This window comes from Aythya marila, assembly GCF_965140915.1.
Source record: "Aythya marila genome assembly, chromosome: 26".
NCBI lineage: Eukaryota > Metazoa > Chordata > Aves > Anseriformes > Anatidae > Aythya > Aythya marila.
This window is the reverse complement of record NC_139067.1, coordinates 3,091,824-3,111,454: the sequence shown is the minus strand read 5'-3', so window position 1 is coordinate 3,111,454 and position 19,631 is coordinate 3,091,824. Positions and strand designations below refer to the sequence as shown.

At 45.1% G+C, this 19,631-nt stretch overlaps 1 protein-coding gene and 1 long non-coding RNA gene across 2 annotated transcripts; one reads left to right on the top strand and one right to left on the bottom strand.

Annotated features, from left to right (window-relative positions):
* The first annotated feature begins 411 nt into the window (after positions 1 to 411).
* On the top strand, positions 412 to 19,218 carry ADRA1A (adrenoceptor alpha 1A). The gene is made up of 3 exons (XM_082779641.1): positions 412 to 655; positions 1,995 to 3,621; positions 18,520 to 19,218. Exons 2-3 carry the CDS (start codon positions 2,712 to 2,714, stop codon positions 19,038 to 19,040), a joined length of 1,431 nt encoding a protein of 476 aa, XP_082635767.1. The 5' UTR covers positions 412 to 655; positions 1,995 to 2,711; the 3' UTR covers positions 19,041 to 19,218.
* LOC309887722 lies at positions 12,788 to 15,773 on the bottom strand. Its single transcript, XR_014319087.1, has 4 exons — positions 15,459 to 15,773; positions 14,377 to 14,509; positions 13,610 to 13,655; positions 12,788 to 12,864 (listed from the first exon to the last, which is right to left on the bottom strand). It is a non-coding gene; the product is annotated as an uncharacterized lncRNA (long non-coding RNA).
* Positions 19,219 to 19,631: the final 413 nt, after the last annotated feature.

Below are 19,631 nucleotides of genomic sequence, written 5' to 3'. Positions count from 1 at the left end.
TGCCCACCTCTCCAGGCTTTCCCTGTCCCCCACTTCCAGGTTAGCTGTGCTGGATACCCCAGAACTTTGTCCCAGCGTGCAGACTGCGTGCTCAGCCTGGCTGCACCCCTTGCTTTTTTATTTCATCCCCCATTTATCTGGCAAACAACTCTCTTTCTGTATCACAACAAGATTTACTTGTTAGCCTGCAAGCAGGAGCTTCCTAGCTGGCTTCCACGGTGGGATCTCTGCAGGAACTGGGAGCTTGCATGGAAAAAACCACCCCGCACGCACCACTTGGCAGCAGATCCGTGCTCTTCCTTTCGGAGCAATACGGGGACGGCAGGGGATTACGGTAATGGCAAGGATACTGCCTGCTACATCAGCAGGGCTGTAAAGTTACTGCTGCTCCTTGACAGCGTGGAGCTGAGCACCGCAACTGGGGAGGCTGCTTTGAGGGATGCTGGAGCCAGACCCCGCACAGGCACCGGGGGCCAGGGGAGCAGAGCAAGGCTGAGTCACCAAAACGCCAGGGGGGAGAGAGAGAGGGAGAGAGGCAGTGGATCTGCAGGCAGAGAGTCCCATCTCTGCGTGAAGAGAGGAGCCTGCTGTGCTGTGCTGTGAATCTCCCTTCCAGATGCTGAGAGGAGCTGTGCTGCCTTCTAGAGACTAAGAGGTGAGCGTGGAGCGGGGCAGGCAGCAGGGTGTGGGACGTGCTCTTGCTCTGAGCCTTCTCTCTCCGCAGGTGGGATGTTATCTGGTGGGGTTGGGGCATGGATCTGTCATTCTTTTTTTGCTGTGTCTCCTCGGCTTGCTGGGAAGTTTTGTTTCTTGTGCTTAAAAAGCAAGTTGGATCATTTCTTAATTTTCTTGTCCACCTGTACTGACCACGGTTAGAGTGGTTACAGCTGCTCAATGCTAGCCACTTTTCATTGATGTGCAGATTGAAATCTGTCGTTGCCTTTCTGGGAATTATTCTTCAACTTGTTCCCTCTTGTTGAAAAGAAAATACAAAGGTCCAATGTTGTTTCACTGCAAGGAAGGCAAATTCCCACTGTGGAATACCTTTTATCTCCCCTCCCCCATGCCCCCTGCTTGTGAACTGGGCATTTCAGGGCTTGCAGTCAGACTTGCTTCAGCCCCTCTTTGCCTGAGGGAAAATGCAGTTTTGGGACTCAGCTGCATGGCAGTTGTTGCTGCTCGGTGTTTGCGTAAGGTGCAACAAGAGGGCTTCATCTGAAAGACCTCCTCCTCCTACTCCCAGAGCCTTACCTTAGCTTAGACTTAACCAGAACACTTAGTGGTGGTTTTTCCAGACATCTGATCAATATTTGGGATGGGAACACGATATCCACATCTTATTGCTGTGAAGGGCTTTCAGCTGACACTTGTAGCTTTCCGTCGTGCCCCCCGTGTCTCAGTTCCCAGGCTTACCCTCACTTTGCCATCTGATGTACCCTTTCTCCATATTTAGTCAGCTGAGGCTGAGCTTGGCTTCCAGATCCTCTGAAATGTTGTGCCACTCAGTAGGAAACTTGTTCCTTGCAACATCTTCTGCTTTGCAGAAACTGCTTTTCCCTATAGATTCCTAAAACGGGCTGTTCAGCTGGACTGATGAGTAGCACAACGGGTAATGGGGTCACTTAAATACATCTCAGGTTAAACTCTGGACTTACAAACCTGCTGCACAGTTTGTCGTCCTGAATTGCGTCCTGCGGGTTTCTCCCTTCCCGAGCCGCTCTCTGCAGGTGAACTGATAATTAGGATTGATTGCTGTCCCTACAGGACAACAGGCTTCTGCTGAGAGCCTGGGGAGAAAATTCAGGCAACAAAATGCACGTTGGTCCCTCAGTTGTTAAACAATGCTGGGCTGAAAAAGGTTGGTTCCACTGGCTGGAGCCAGCCTGAGGAAGGCTCCCTAAAATAGCTTCCCGCTCTATTCTTATATGGGAACCATAGCAGTAAGCGAGCACTGCTTCTGGGAAACACATTGTTTGTGTCTTTGTCTCTTGCAGGGGGTGATAATGTGAAAGGAGCACAACAGCCTGCGTCACTCACATGGCAAACCTCGCTCTCCCCTTCAGAGCAAGCCAGAAGCTGATGTAAACCAACTTCTATTCGTGGCCCAGGTGCCAACTGTTCCACGGCACGCGGAGGCTTTGAGTGACCCTTCAGCCCCTGAGGACCAGTGGTGGCAGGTATCTCAAATGACACCGCTGAGCAGACAGCAGCAGCCTTCACCCTGCCAGGTTTCTGCTAAGGCACTTGTAAAATGGGCTCAGGACTAACGCAACGCAATTAAAGCATCAGTGACTTCCTCTTAGAGAAACCTAAATTTGAGGCCCTTTGGAATATTTATGGTACTTAAACATCGAATCTTGCCAGGAAGGCAGAAATGACTTTAAGCTGTAATTCCTCCTGCAATCCTTCTCATCACACTACCCTGGGATGTAGGAGAAGGAGCCTCAGCCTCACTTCTGCACCCCAAGAACAATGCCAAAGGGTTAAATTTGACTGAAATGGTGGCTATTAACTGTGCTAGGATGGCAAGAACTTAGGGATAAAAGCAGGTTTTCTATTCTGTTTCTGGATCCTTCTTGTTAATCCTGGTGCTGCACTTCCAAGACTTTCTTAAAAACTCTTTTCCCCAGCGAAGCCAGGCAAATGTCGCCTGTAGGACTCTCTGAGAACTGATCTCATCACTCTTTTTACCCGAAAAGGGAGTGAAGTGCATGCATGAACACTGTCAGCCACTCACCATGGTCTTCCTCCCTGGAAACTCATCTGACTGCTCCAACTGCACCCACTCCGTGGGGCCCGTGAACATTTCCAAGGCCATTTTGCTCGGTGTTATTCTAGGGGGATTAATCATTTTTGGGGTTTTGGGTAATATCCTGGTTATCCTCTCTGTAGCCTGCCACAGGCATCTTCAGAGCGTTACCCACTATTATATAATTAACCTGGCTGTAGCTGACCTCCTCTTGACTTCCACTGTCCTGCCCTTCTCAGCCACTATGGAGATTTTGGGCTACTGGGCCTTTGGGAGAATCTTCTGCAACATCTGGGCAGCCGTCGACGTCCTTTGCTGCACTGCTTCCATTATGAGCCTCTGTATCATCTCCATAGACAGGTACATCGGGGTGAGCTACCCGCTGAGGTACCCCAGCATAGTGACAGAGAAGAGAGGCCTCCTGGCTTTGCTGTGCGTTTGGGCACTGTCCCTGGTGATATCCATCGGACCTCTCTTTGGCTGGAAGGAGCCAGCCCCAGAAGACGAAACCATCTGTCAGATCACCGAAGAGCCTGGCTACGTGCTGTTCTCTGCCCTAGGCTCCTTCTACCTCCCCCTCACCATCATCTTGGTGATGTACTGCCGCGTGTACGTGGTGGCCAAAAGGGAAAACAAAGGGCTCAGCTCCGGTCTGAAGACAGAGAGATCCCGGTCGGAAGAAGTCACCCTACGGATCCACCGGAAAAACACTCGCGAAACGAGCGGGTCCGCGTCCAACCCCAAGAGCAAGCACCACTTCTCGGTGCGCCTCCTCAAGTTCTCCAGGGAAAAGAAAGCTGCCAAGACCCTGGGAATAGTTGTGGGATGCTTCGTTCTGTGCTGGCTCCCTTTTTTTGTAGTCATGCCTCTTGGTAAGTAACGCGAAATCCGCTTGTAGGGCACCTTCCCTGAAGGGAGGGCCGTGTTTTGGCCTGCGTACAATAGAGCTGATCAGAAAAGCTCTGAGGGAATCGTTTTCCATTGGAAAGCTGTCAAAAAATCAAAACATCCCCCAGCACGAAACGGTGAAAGTGAAAAATGAAAGTCTGAGCCAGAGATGCTTTGTTGGGTTTGAAAGGGAAGCATAAAGTTCTGAAATAGTGGAACAGATTTTAACAGCCTTTTTCCATATAGAAAATATTCTCTCAGAACTAAGACTAATTTCTGACCAATTCTGCTATAGGAATGGTACCTTTATGTGTGCGTTTAAGTTTGCGGCCGGTTTTCCAGGTGATAAAAATTTGTAAAAGGTCAAGACATAAAAGTATTCAGGGTCAAAGCAGCAGTTTACAGCCTTGGGACCAAATTTCCCAAAGCGCTCAGCACCTGCTTCCCCACTACGAAGAATAATCAGCCTCCTGCCAGAAGGTTTCACACCACGAAACACCATATTCCAAACGAATATGTTCTTTAATTTATCATCTGGCCAGTCACAACACAGCAGCGAGGCTCCTTCAAACTAATTTTACACTTCTCTGGCTCGCATCCTATGCAGAAACCCACGGCGCCCACTGGCCAAACGCTGGCTGCCATTTCAACCATCACACTGACTATGAATATTTATTCACCAGTTGCAATTCTAAAGGGGAGAAATTTGTTCTGCTTTGCTATCACTGAAATATAAAGTAATTAGAATTTTAATTAAACCTTGCTCAGTCACCTTTGATGAGACTTCGGGATTTAAAAGCAGAATACTAATGTTATACCTATATCTGAGTGTATGTGGCATATTGCCCTAAAGTTTGCTGTGCAGAACTCTACTAAATACGAGCTTTTGAAACACAGAACCTTAAATCTGAGTTGCTCAATTTCAGTAGCTTTTCTTATGGAAAGGCTTACGCTGTAGAGGAAAAATCAAGTAATAGAAGTTTTAGCTAGTAGTGGAATAATGTGAACGACTAAAAAAAAAAATCAGCATTACCTAAGCACTAAAAGAAAGATTTGAGGGATCATTATTTTTTTTAACCCTATAGAAATCTGTTCTCTTTCAATTAACCTCTAGTGGATTTACCAAGAACACCAGGTTGTTTCACAAAAACCTGCCACTAATGTTGCCACTTGAAAAACCAAACACTAGAGAATCTTTTGTGTTGGTCAATGCTGGGAAGTGCTGGAGTTTGAGATGTCGATGTTACATAAGGGGGAGCCCTGAAAAGCCTGGCTCATGCTGCCCAGGATGTCAGCACGTTGGAATGCTGGTTGCCAAGATGTCTGAAACATACCCAAAAAGGGTTTGCGAGAACGCATCAAACACACTTTTCGTTTGCTAATGTGGTTGCCCACACAGAGCTGTTGCTAATTTGCTTTGGATTTAAGAAATTTTCTTGATTCAAGACTGGCTTTGCATCTTTCTTTGATCCCTTATAAGGCAACTTACTTGAGGTTAGTTTCCCTGTATTATTAGTTTTTCTTGTCTTGTTAGTTTTAAAGCCTTTAACAAGTCTTTCAAGACCTACTCGTTACTGTTAGAGACAAAAAATAAAAAATAAACAGACAAGTGGCGTAAGAGAAGTCTTCAAAAACAAGCAAGAAAACATCCTGAAGCAGACAGTTTCACCCCAAACCAGACACTCATCCACAGCTGATTTTATACGGCACTCTACATCTCTACAAGGCAGAACACTTCCCCAAAAGATAAGCATTTTCAGATCTACCCTGCAGACAGGCAAAGGCAGGCACAGGTAATAGAAGTGGTCCAGTGAGGATCACGCAGCAGATTAGCTCCAGAGGGCTGACTTTCTGCTGCACAGAGCACTCCCCTCTCTGCTGCTGAAGCCAGTAGCAGTCGAGGAGCTCGTGATACAGCCAGTTGGAGAACAAGAACTTTGTTGTGCAAAAGCCCAGCCCTGCAGCGTTTTTTTGTAATGGGACAGATGCATAAATAGTCCCATCAGCTGCTCCAGGTCATTTCAGCTATTTGTAGACTTCCAGAAGCAAATGAGTGAAGGATGCCCCATGAGTCAGAAATTCTTATCCTTTGCTATACAATCCCCTTCAGGTGACTGGCAGGTGCTTGCCACTCTATGCAGCAGCTGTTCCCAGATCAGGAACCGCTACTGGTTTATTTGCAGCATGCTCACGATCCCCACATCTATTAGCATCAGCTCCACCAGCTAAGAGCCGAGTTAAAACAAGTAACACTTGGCTTGCTCAGGTGCATTATAAACAGGGGTGGAAGCTTTGGGGTGTATGTATGGGGAGTACAAGAGTAACAGAAGGATATCAGGAGTGGAATAAAGGTACAACAACCAGATCAGCAGGTTTTACTGAAATAACTGCAGAAACAACTTGAGTTTCCCTGCCACGAGACAATACCTTAATTGAAATCAGTGTGTAAGACTGCCAGTGGCAATCTGTGTGAGTAATGTCTTTCTTACTTTCTTGGATGGAGTTTCATTCCAGGCAAAGGGGCTGTGCAAAGGCTTTAAGTCCAATACACCTTCTCACTTGGCTTCAGTGCTTGTGGAGTAAGCCAGGGAATGATAATCCTGTCGCATGAAAATAAATGAGGTGGGTTAAGATTTGTTTTCACTGCATGTCGGAATGCAAACTCAGCCTTCACAAAACTTGTGTAAAATGAGTGTCCAAACAGATGACCTCCCCTGAAAGAAGTCAGGTTTTCACTGCTGCATGCACTCCGTCTGCTGCTTTAGCTCTGGCCAGTGGACTTGCTCTTAGACTCAAAGCTTTCCCGTAAGAGCTTCTTTGAATTCAACATACCCTCACGAATTATTTAACAAAACTTACCTGGATTTAGGAAAGTTCTAATTAAATCTGCAATCAATCTTTGTACTCCCTTAGTTAAATCTCAGTTCCTCTCTAGACACACTCCTTTCATAGTGCAACAAGAGGTGCTTTTTCCTTGATAGTTTAGGGCAGGCTTAGACTGACTGAAATGGGTTAAGATGTAACAACACCTAAATAGGGGTTTCATCTGAGATCCAGCATGAACTGTGAGGTCCTTTGTTCACATGCAGTGGCATCTATAAAAGGTATCTGTTCTCAGTAAGTCCAGGTTCTGTCTGCCCTGCAGCAGTGGAAGTCAGATAGGGTAAAGTGCTCTTTATTCTGCTAATCTTCCTTTGAATTGCTATTACCTCCTCCTCCAAAAAAAAAACAGAAAAGGCTGTGAAATTCTGCACAGATTCTTCCTATAAATGTCATTGCCTAAGAGGAACCATGCCTAACACTTCAGTGCTTGGATTAGGTTGCACATAAAGGCTGAAGTTTGCAGGCATCTACAGCTCTCTGCAACTGCTTCCCAAGCAGATTTTCAGGTGTATCCACCCAACTTTCTTTATTCTATACTCGGCATCAACCTTTTCTATAAGGATAAGCGTAGAAGGGACATACTCAGCAGAAGAATAAGTTAATCAGCTGAATAGATTACTGGCCTATTTAGGAACTCAAAATACTTTCTCTGTGTAACACTTACTCAGCACGACTGCTGCTTGCTGCAGACAGACTGTGAGTGCACCCTACTCCGTGCAGGTAGCCTGTTCGGCCCTCCAGATAAGGTGGCTGAAAAGGACACTTCCCTGTCCACTCTGTGGCTTTTACTCCCAATTATCTACTACATCCACTGCCTCCTTTTCTGACTTTGACCATTATTTCTCTTCAGCAAGACTTCACGACCACGTTCCCAAGTGCTAGCCACTTATGAGCCACTTACTGCCAGCCCATAGGACCTGAGCTTTCCTGGCTAACGACCCCTCGTGTGATCCACGTAGCCAGAGCAGCTCTAAAAGCTTCAGTGCTGGCCACGCTGCAGTCAGCCTGGGTTTGGCTCGTTGCTCAAGACATAGCTGTGCTACAGCACCCCACTCATCCATCACGAGACGGGGATTTTACTGCACGCACTCGTGTATTCGAGCCACGAGGCGCTGCTTCACTGGAGGAAACAAAGCTCTGTGACCTAGCAAGGGAGGCTGTTGAGCAACAGAACTGCATTTTAGTTTTCCTAAATTAGTCAAAACCTTCTCATCGCAAAACTGCTGTTTTCGACGCAGCCAAAAAACAAAATCCTGCTGCTCTACACAAATGTTTGACATTTTACCAAAGCTCTTTAAGAGCAAGAAAAAAAAAAAAAAAAAAAAAAGATGCCTTAAATGAATCAATATTACTTTTTAAATTAGTGATAATTATCGTAGAGCAACCACGATCTCTGAGGCTCCAACAAATCTATGGATTGCTTGAAGCCGAAATAGAAAGCTGAGAACAGGTTTCTGGAGGAATTTGAATGTCAAGGAGCAGCAAAGGCAGGGCTGCTCCCTGAGGGAGGGTGATCCAGGGTGACAACAGTGCAGGCAGCAGCCACGTCCCCACCAAAAACATGTCCTCACTGTACCTGAGCAAAGCAGGCAGAGGTGGCATCACCAGCAGGTTCAGCTGATGTCCTGAAACCACCTCAAAAACGTAAAGCAACAAAGCAGAGCGAGCAAAGGACAAGCCTGAGCCTCCCTGCAGCACTCAGATTGGAGCAAGGAGAAGAGCCTGACCTTCTGTGCAGCTCCTGGGCCGCTGGGCAGGTCCTGGTAGAGGTCCCAGATGAGGCTCCTCAGGGCAGTTAAGGCTGGTTGGGGCACCTAGGGCTGTGCTACAATAACAGCCTGCTTCGTCCATCTCTGTTTGTGTGGTTTTTTTTCGGTTGGTTGGTTTGTTTTCTTCTTGAAGTCCCTAGAAAGGGAAATAGACAGACAGACGTGAAAAGAAATGCTCAGAACTAGGCGAGTCTGGAAGTTGAGTGCGTTCCCCGAGCGATGGGACGAGTTTGCAAGGTGATGCTGAGGACGAGGTTACACCTGACAGCGGGGCTCCCAGAGCTGCTCCGGGAATTTTTCAGGTTACTTCTCAGCATCAGAGATAACAGTAGTTAGAGGTCATTTTGAGATGAAACAAACACAGAACTGACGGAATAATGAAAAAGGGTTTGTGTGTGACACAAACAGGCCTGTGTTAGGATTGATGCTTCATCCTAATGACCTGTGAGCCCGGTTTGCTGTCCATTTCTCGTGGCAAGCTCGCTTAAATCTCTCTGGTTGTGGCTGCTGCTTTCAGACACACAAAAAAGACAAAAGAGAAAGTGTGATCCAGGGTGCCATGGGGGAAATTACAATGCAGGCTACTGAAATGGGCAAGCGAGGCTTTTAGTGTTTGTCAATCATCCTCAAGATGAAGAAGAGCAGAAAAGAGGATACGCTGGAGGATATTTAGAGTAGTAAATTAGTCTTGTGAACTGACACAAGCCCTGTCAAGGGAATCCTCTAATCCTGCCTACGTGCCCGTCTGCGGCTGGTTTCTAATTACTGTTTTGTGGTTGTTTTTTGAACTGGAGTCCAGGAGGATAACTGCCTACTTTTACTAGAGGTAAACCAGAAGCATAAAACACAATTTTCTCTCTGCCACTGATGCAATGTCTCAGGTAGGGAGTGGGAACATGCACCAAAAGCTGGAGGTTGGTGGATTTATCCATCTGTTTCCCTGTGAGGGTTGCACTTGTTATAGGTATCATAACTTTAATATGCTCTAATAAGGTGGCTGATTCCATTTTAACACCTTTCTCGGGCTCCAGAGGTACGAGTTCATACCCAGGCAGCTCAGCTGGAAATAGGAAACTTCCTTTTGGAAGCCAAAGGTGACCAGACATGCCAAAAAAAAAAAAAATTGCAGCTGTTTACAAGCTATCAGATACGGAAATTCATCTACCTTAATCATGCTGGCAAAGGCACAATTGACCTGTCCTCCTCTACGTTGCAAGGCTGGGACAATACAAAGCTTCCCACTTGTCTATTAGGGTGTTGAATATCCCAAATTTTCCTCAAGGACCCACCTGATTTTTGTTACCAGTAAAAAACCCATCAGATACAGCTTGCTGGCCTCTTGTTCTTTTCAGGATCATCCGAGTCTCGATTCAGAAGCAGTTCTCCTGTCAGAACACGGTCCGATCAGCTCCCACTGTTTGGGGATGAGCCATCCTCCACCCTGCCCACTTGCTGGCAAAGTAATTGGGCTCTGGGCCATGTTCCTTTGTCACCAGCAGCCAGCATATGACAGAGTTGGGCCAGAAAAGTGAAGTGGGGATCTCTGCTTTCGCCTGTATCTCATCATAGCAGGGATCCAACTGCCTGCTGCTGTCTTGACATTCATACTGTGCAGCTCCCTGCTCCCTACCTGCTGACTCCTGCAGACAGCGGTGTTTTAATGAGCAAAAACTGGGAACATCATTTCAGAGTAACAGACAGGATCCAACTTGAGTGAGAAACCAGGAGCAGTTTAAACGTGGTTTTTAAGGTGTTTTAGAGGCACAAAAAGGAAGTGCTCGTGATTCATCCATTCCCCATCGTTTAACCAATGGTATAATGGGAATTAGCACGCTGGGAGATTCAGAAATGAGCTGGGATCTCTCAGTATCAGGTTAACTGCAGGAGCTGAACAGCAAGTCAGCAATTTCCCATAGAATCGAGATCACTTTGATTGATGATACTGACACAGTGGCTGGTGCTGTCTTATCCTGTGAAGGCAGTGTCAAAGAGAAGGTGTTTACATGGCAGGAGAGGAAATAAATTTGCTGATGGGGAAAATAAGGAAGTGCAAGCAAAAGTTTCCCTGGGGAGGAGAACTGTGTGCAATTGTACCAGCATTCCAGGGAAGCACAATGGGACTGCAATACGTTATCCTGGCATTTCTCTGCACAGAAGGTAAATAAAACTTTTCACGAATCACCCCTTTTCTTCTGTAGAATTGGCCATATGGTCTTGTAGTAGTAAAGAGAAGCTCAGGATCCTCCTGTCCCTCCCACCCTTTTACTTGGAAGGCAGAGTAAGGCAAGCAGCCCGAGCCCTCCCTTGATATCATCATGGCTCGGTCATCCAGTACTCTGAGAAGCTAGGATCTAAAGGCTTTTTTCTTTTCATTGTTCAGCTGATAATAACATAATAAAGTAAAATGAATAAAAGCTGGGACAACAATAGTTTTTATATTAGAAAACGCTGAATTCCAGCCACTGTGGGAATATTCTGAGCTAGATTCCCTTCATTAGCATTTCAGTGTGTTCCCTCAGCGACAAAAAGGAAAACAGAAATAAAGGGGAAAAAGAACAAAGAAAAAATAGAATAAAGCCCCAGCTTATTCTATGGAGTGACAGCCACAGGTTAGAGAAAAAAAGGGTATTTAACACTCTTTGAGTCATGGAACATGGCTGTGTGTGAGCGTGTGTGTTAAGTCATTGAACAGGGAGAAAATAAGCCATGAAGAGTCAAGAGGCGAGTTTTTTGTCTAATCACAAGGGGTGTTTTTTGTAAACACAGACTGCAAAGGCCTTGTTGCCCTAGGTTGATAACAGCCACCCCGAAGCCAATGGCAAAAATACCACTGACATCCCCATGGCCAACAGTTCTCTGCTGTTATCACATCCTGAAATGTTATGTCCCACTGACTCATAATCCAGCAAAGGAGCAGAAAAAAATGCTAATATTAATAGCCACTGAAGCTGAAAACAAGAGAGAGAACGTGGAGTGAGTTGTGCTACGTTTCGTGATTCATACCTATGGGTTTCCAGCATGAACTACCCGTCAGGGAGACTTGTCCTTGTCTTCAAAATGTTCTTGCTTGCTGTAGTCACCACCATCAGGCTCCTGGAATAAATGAACCACGAATATAATTTTCACTCATTCTCCTCTCAAACATCATGGTGCCATTTAGAATTTAGTGATTGAAAGGTGATGAATAATTCTGCCACCCCACCCAGCAGATTTCAGGCTTTGTCTTCAATCTGGATGCACGAGGGCTAAACACTCAGCTCTTGCTAAGGAGTGTAATTCCAGTGTTGCTAACCCCAAAGACTCCAAAAATCACGACCACCAGTCACACAGTGACAAAATCATGAGACAGGCTGAGATAGACTCATCTGTTCAAACTATCCATCAAACTATCCAAAAATCTGAACCATCAGATTTTTTTTTTAACTTTTAAATGAAAGCTAAAGTTTTCTTGTAAATGCATGACGCCAGGAGCTAGGACTTTGGGAAGAATATCAAATGTCGTAAAAATGTTAGCAATGAGAGCCAGAACCATTCCACTGCAGTGACAGCACAGGAGCCAGAATTTCACTGGCAATTAGATTGATTTGTTAAGCAATGTTATTATTTAAGTTGACACAGGTAAGAAAATCTCAGTTTACCTTCCCATGTTTTTTCTTTTTTTTTTTTAATCTGCTTTTTAAATCTGCATCTGCGCACAGTGAATCTGGAAATAGTTGCTTGATGAGATGTTTGCTCTTTGCCAGAAATATCATCCATCCTAAGTGGGTACGACATGAAACAGAGCATAAATTAGGGCTGAAAAAATCCAAATAATCAGAGCACCATTCCCAGACTGACCCATTCCAGTTCTCTGTCTGTTCCATCTGTCTCCTTTGGAGAAATATCCACACCCCACTGAATGCCCCAGAGATCTGAATTCAAGTCCTGCAAAGAGGAACAACCTCTCGTTCCTCCTTCTCTGGCTGTTTATTGCATTTTAGGGATGTCTAAGCACAATGTCATTCTCATTTCCCCCCTGAATCAGCCCCAAATTCCAGGTCCTGGGATATGCTGGCTGTAAACGTCTAAGTCTTACCAGATGCAGGCTCTTACCCTTCCTCATGTCTCTTCTTACTCGATACTTAACCACTGTTCTGCATTTCTTCCCCTAATTTGATTATACAAAACCCAGAAGCGTTTCCTACTATTGAAGGGCTCTTTGATCCCATTTCTGTTCCCACAGAAGATACTTTCCATAAGGGAGCTGTGGGGCGAGACGTGCTGGGTCAGCATATATGTACAGAGTGCAGCTGCTACGTGTCTGCAGCAATACACATATATATTTATACGTATGTATATATAAATATACTTCCTATGGGGTGGTCTGTGTTTGACCTGAGACGCAGGATAGAGTGCCAGTCTCACGGAATAAAGTTCAACGCTAACACTGAGCTTGGGAACCCCCGATGAAGCACATTTATCTACATTAGTAGGGCAGACTCACGAGAGATCCAGAGAGTCCCTGGTAGAGTCAGTCCGTGGGAGAAAATCAGGGCTCTTCTGCGCTTCATCCTCGGGGTCTTTAGGGCAATTGCTCTGGAATAGGACAGATTACAGGACCTGAATTTTAGCTTCGCCTCTCTGCAAACCACACCACTCTCCTTATTTTCAATTTGCTGTGATTATAGAGGAATATTTCCCAGGTGCCAGTCAAGACACGTTAAGATTTCAGACTTTTGAGCAAGGTATAAAACGTGCACTTTCCCTGATCCTTTTGGACTCCTAAAGCCCTAAGAACACAGCCCTAACAGCACTGGGTAGTTCTCTGCTCACAATGAGCACCGGTACCACACATGGCTGCTCCCTGCAGGCTCTGAATACGAGGCCATGACCGTTTTGCAGGTTGGTGCTGGTTCCTCAGCACACCTGGGTACAGCCCTGATCTCCCGCAAGCACTACTGGAGCCATCCCACCCCGTCTGCCTTTTCCTGTGCTCTGATTCAACCACAACATTTGTGACATGCAACAAAAAAGGGAGAAAAAGTAGTGAACCGAATCAGAGCTGCAAGATTTAGCCATGGAGCTGGACTTTAACAACACAGTGAGGTCCACAGATCATAAAATCTCTAGGATCTTCTTCCTGTGGTGCAAAGGAGACGATACAGAGTAAACACTACAAATTTCTGAAGCCTGGGAGCTTCTAAATCCCTCTGTGCTGTCCGTCAGTGAAGTGACGCCCGACATCAGCACTGGCTTTTAAACAACCTGTAATCAAGCAGCTCTGTAACTTGTGACTAACGACAAAGTCAAATTACATCGTTGTGACTGAATTGGCACTTACTCACTGGGAGGTGCAGGGAAAACTTCTCTGGCAGATCTGAAGAAACCTGAAGTTCACAAACAGGAAAATAAATGATGAGGGACGGGAACGCAATCCTGACATTTTCAGGGGAGAGTGATGAAATACTTAATGGCAAAGGATCTCAGGAGGCTAATCATACATTCTGGTTTATTTAATTTTCATCTAACAAACAATTGCATTGTGCTAGTGACACTTGAAAATCCTCAACCTTTTGAAAACAAAGCAGGGATTCAAGCATCATTTAGTCAATCTACAGTCAAAGACATTAAGGGATCGGTTGAAGTTTTCTTTACTTCTCTTCCAGCACAAACTGTAGAGGGACAATGGACGAGGAAAGCTCTGAACTGTATTCGGTTTTGCCACTATTCACTAGTTCATCCCTGACAGTGTAACCAGGCAAGGCATTAAGGCCATTGAGACAACCAGTTTAGAGTGAGACAATTTGGAAAGCTTGCTCATCAGATGCTGTTATAATTCTTTTTTCTCAGCCCTGGCTATTAGTAGGCAAGTGTCCAAATCCAAGCTGACACTAATTGGCAGCCACTCAGTGGCCAAGGTCTGGATGGCCGAGGTCTCTGAACTGCTTACCCCAAGGGTGGATGAGTTGTGCCAACAAAGCTTTGAGGGAAACGAGTTTGTGAGGAGCTAGCTGCCCCCCTAAAGGGGGGCACAGCCTCTGTGATTGCTTCTATAAGCAGACTTTAATTGGTTTTATTAATTTTACAATACAATACCTCCATACTTACGAATTGTAAAGGCCCAAAGGCAAATGAGGTCTTCTACTTCACCGCCCTGTATGTCACAGACCAAAGGTTTTCACCTGCTTTCTCTGTAGTGCCTCACTGCTACGTAGGAAACAGACAACCTTATACTGAATACCTTAAGAAAAAAAAGAGAATTCACCACTCCGCTTTGTTGTTTTCTCTCATGGTTAATCACAGCCACTGTTAAAACAAACAAAAAAAAACCACCCATGCTTTATTCCCACTTTGACCTTGTCTGACTCCACCTGGTTAGATGTCTCTGCTCACTGAACAAAATACTTTATCACCAGGCTCAGCAGCGCTGTTTGGAAATTGCTCCCACTTGCTACCAGATACATCCACCACTGGTATCAATCATGACAGCAACATTATTGAATTTTAAACTCCTGGAAGAAAAGAACACATTACTAATACTCTGTGGGAGGCACGGTGGTCCCTCGAGGACCTGGGGAATACAATATTTTCTCCCTTTTGCCAGATATTCTGCCAGGGAACAAAATAAGCTAGGGAATGTTGCTGAACTACAGAGCTCACCAGGTGTCTGCACTGCTTTCTGGGGCCATTTGAAGAGGACACCGGACTTCTGTCGAGGCACTACATAAATACTAATGAGACCATAGCTCCTTGCTACAGTCCTGCAATGTACAGAAGGATTTGGCCCACTGTATGGGAGGTGAAATAATTTCTCTGCCCTACACAATAGTTCAGTGGCTCAAGGTTTAGACAAACTGACCTTGATTTATATGGCTCTGGGAGATGAATACGTTGTTGGCATAAGCAAGAAGAAGGTGCACAGTATCTCTACTCTAATTTTACTATCAGTTCCAGCCCCTGTCCCACCAGGATTCCACTGACCATCTTTCTTCCTATTGGCACTAGGACCATTTACAGGACACCACGCAGTTATAACAAAGCCTGTAGGCAGAGCTTTAGCTGGTCTAAACTTGTGAAACATCACAGACTAGCACGACCAAATGCAGGGCAGAGAAAAGCTACTGTCCTCAAACCTGAGTCGTATCCGTTCTGGAAGGAACGAGTTAATGACAGCGTGTGATGGGACCTACCCTAGCAAAGTTCGTGTGCTCTTAAAGCTTCTTCGTTTTCTTTTCCTTTCTCTGACAGCACGTTGATCCAAGGCAACAAATCCCTACACTGATGAACCAAAAATGGTTACGTTAATAAATTAGCATGCAGATCTCCCTCTTACCCCCCTCCCAAAAAAAAAAAAAAAAAAAAAAAAAAAGAGAGACAGAGTCTGACACTGGCTCTTTACTATTTTTAGCAGGCTTTGGCAAGGCACTAGCATTCCAGTTAAAGGGAGCCAGAAGTTGCAGCAAACAGGAATTGTTATTGTTTACCCATTTTTACACTCAGCCCCACATTGCTGATTCCCTAAACCTAGATTTGTTTCACCTTTTGCCTTAATACGAGATGGGGAAGCAGTGGATACTCTGCACCTAACTGAAGAAATAAAGCGATCATTGAGCGGGATTTGGGCATTTCGAATCCTTTTGTATTTTTCATCTGCCAGCGGCTTCAGCCAGCAAGTTCTCCAAGAAGCTTATTTAGTTGTTTTTCATTACAGGAAAGCAGCAGTAATTTGCTGAGACGTGCCTGCTCGCTCGTGCTAATCTGCAAAATAGCAATTGCTGTCTTTAGCACAACATTTTTTTGGCCTTAAAACACTTGCCAGCTTTGAAACTGATAGTGAAAGCGGTGTACCTAGCCAGCAGCGAGCTCGCGTTGGCTGCCCAGCTTGCACCTGGAGCTGAAAACTGAGGTTGAGCTGCTGGAATACAAAGAGCAAGCTCCTTTGGTACGTTGTGCGTTGCCTTTGGGTATTGTGACTCACTTCCCTGCAAAGCAGCGGCCGCTCCGACGCCGTGCACCTGACAGCTCACGTCTTGGGGGACTGCTCCAAAGCCAGGGATAAGCGGCACGATAACCTCGGTGACAGCAGCACGTCCTTGGGGCCACCAGTGCCTCTCCGAGCCGGTGCCACGGGCAGACAGCATTGCTCCATGCAGCACAAACCATGAAACCATGCTCAGCAGAAGCAGAAGGAGCGCACCATTAATCACCCTGCACTATTTGCGTCTCCGGTGCAGGCAATATTTTGCTACGTTCTCACACAGGCAAAAAACACCCTGAGAATTCCTCTCCGGCTTTCGCTGCACTTGCTGTAGCTTTGCTTGGCAAAGACGGGAAGCAAAAGACTCAAAGTGAAGTTCGGCAGCTCTCGGAATTTAATTAGGAGGCTCCCTGATTACATTATTAGCTTTTCCAGAGTCACTGGAGGTCTAAGAAACAGACCGATCCGTGTAAAGCTTAGGAGCTGCCTGCAGAAAATAGGTAAACTGCAGAGGATGACAAATGTATAGACAAAATCTTCCCCAGCATTTCTTCCAGCATGCACAACTTATGATTTTTGGGGGGAAGCAGGAAAAAAAGCATACGTCAGTGCTAGAAGATCCATTTCTTACACACCTGATTATAAAGGCCAAAACGAGCCAGTTATGTTTTCTGGGAAATGACTTTGCTTCCCATGCCCATGATCTGCTACCCAAGCTAATTACTGAGAGTAGAGTGTTGGAATTTTTTTTTTAATATAGGAAAGTAAGTAACAGTCTTTCCCTTGACAACACATGGGAAATATTTTTCTCTTTTTCTCGTTCTAGATCCATTTGACAGGACTGGTGTCTTAGAAGTGCCGTTATCACTTATTCCTCCCCCAGCATCACACGCAGTTTGGTTTTCTGTCTCATTCACATTCAGACAATACTGTTTTTATTTCCAAGCAAAGAGAAGTACCAACGAGAGAATTAAAGGATCTTGTTACAATGGCTGCTTTCCAGTGTCATTCAGGAAAAGCAACAAATTTCTAAACAATTCTCCGTAAGCAGCAGCAGCGTTGACTCTTTGATATCCTAAATACAGTTTTATAGTAACATCTCTCCAGGAGGAAATCTCTTAAGTGTTTACTGACATCCTATTCAAACAACTCAAAGTGAAGAACTTGCTTATAGAAGAAGTAAGGCACTCAAATTGTATTTAAACAAAAAATCAAACATTTGCATTAGGGAAAACGTTCCCAAGGTTTTAAATCAGCAGATTTCTTATAGGATGAAATCCTACAATATCACTCGTGTACTGTAATCTGCTTTAACAAAAGGCTGTTAGCAATGCCATTTCAATTGGCATGGTGACTTGAAGCTGAGTGTTGTGCCAGTGAGGACTAACAAGTGCATCATCAATGACTGTCACTGATTTGCTGAACAACCTCTGTCAAACAGTTTCTAATATTTTTAGATGCTGTCCTGCCTTTCATAGAATGAGAAGGCCCACAGGACTTTCCTTAGTAAGGAGCCACCTAAGTTCTTGCTCTTTGAATGGTCTCTGGGAGATGGGCTTGCAAGTATACACCAGTTTCCAGTATATTCCAGTTTCAGACCCTCTTCAGTGTTCACTGGCATAAGAAGGAACCTTTCCTTTAACTTCTCCGAATTTTAGATGCATGCCATGAAAAAGAAAAATGTGGATTTTTTTTTTTCCCCAAAAGACTTAAGGGAAAATGAGCACCCACCACTTTATCATTTCTAAGGCTTTTGGTTGTAATGTAGTCAACCCAGTAATCTCTCAGATTCTGAAGTGGTGTGGTTTTGTTGCCCTTTGAAACCCCTTTTGATGACTTCCATGTCATGGTTGTTGTTTGGCGTTAGCCAATTAATAGTTAATTCATAGCCATATTCATAGCCAATATAGCCATAATTCATAGCCAATTAATAGTTAATTCATAACCTTGAATTAAAAGTCCTGGAGGAAGCAATTTCCCTTTATCACTTGATATCAGTCCTCTTGGATCTGTGGCTGTAACTGGGTAAATACAATGCCTGTTTAATGAAGTAGATGTCTTGAATATTGAATTGATCTCTGATATAACATCCATGTAATTGCACAACATCATACATTCTGAAAGACTCATTCCTGCAGGAATTAGGCTTTGAGTCATAAATTTTGCAAGGCAGAACAGAATCCTATTTATTTTTTTCCAGTGTTTAAGTTTCTTTGGTTACCTGCAATTTCTCATTGCCTCTGCCTTAACACTCTGTATATTTTCCATTTTAGGTTCTTTCTTTCCTGCAATCAAACCCCCGGACACGCTTTTTAAAATAACATTTTGGCTTGGATATTTAAACAGCTGCATCAACCCCATCATCTATCCGTGCTCGAGTCAAGAGTTTAAGAAAGCGTTCCAAAACGTCCTGAGAGCGCAGTGCCTCCCGAGGAAGCACGCAGCAAAGAAGCAATCCCCAAGTTTCAACCTCAACCATCCCGCTAGCCAAAGCATGGAAAGTGGCAAAGGTGTGGTCCGTATCCCCGTCGGCTCGGGCGAAACCTTCTATAAGATCTCCAAGTCCGATGGGGTCTGCGAATGGAAGATATTCTCTGCCGTGCAAAGTGTGCCTACAAAAAACGCAGTTGCTAAGGACAAGTCCAGCTGCACCGCTGCCAAAGTGAAAAGCAAAGGTTTCCTCCAGGAATGTTGCTGTGCAGGCACTTCGGGGAACGTGGCCCACGAAAATTGTAAAGTGCCAACCATTAAAATCCATACCATCTCCCTCAGTGAAAACGGGGAGGATGTCTAAAGGACTCAACGTGCCTACTAGGGTAGGCTGGCAAACTTGTGGCTGTGCAGACAGGAGGTTGCTCTTTTAATTGCAAGTTGCTCTTTTTACTGGGAAGTAGAAGTAGAGGCTACGACAGCTGAATGGGGTTGGGTGAAATGAATAGAGTACCAAAAAACAGTGCCAAGTCTTTTGAGGAGTGGTGTCTTAGAGTGCTGGGACCTGACCAAAGGGCCTAAAAGACAGTGAATGGCTTCAGTGGATGGTGAACACGCTATGCTCTTCCATAAGACTGGCCCCTGCAAGTGATTTGCCTGATGTTTAAAGGCCTTATTTTTCACTCTATTCCCTCGTTGTAAAGGCCAACCGCTCTGATTTAGGTGCAAGGATGGAGAAAGAGCAAACTACAAAGTTCCCGTACTGATTTCAGCATGAATGCTTTCAGACAGCTCCGAGTCTAGAGCCGCTTCTGTGACTTTTTAATAATAAAAAGATAAACATTGATTTAACAGCCAGGAGAACTGAGGTCGGGAGGCTCAGGTCTTGGGACAGTGTTTACAGATCTCTGCTTACTTTTTGTTAAGGGACTGTGGAGAAGAATGAGTTCCTACC

Excerpts from the sequence above, each read along its gene's own strand:
- ADRA1A (XM_082779641.1), top strand. The coding sequence starts at position 2,712 with ATGCATGAACACTGTCAGCCACTCACCATGGTCTTCCTCCCTGGAAAC. Across the intron at positions 3,622-18,519 it reads TTTTGTAGTCATGCCTCTTG|GTTCTTTCTTTCCTGCAATC; the intron begins GTAAGTAACGCG and ends TTTCCATTTTAG.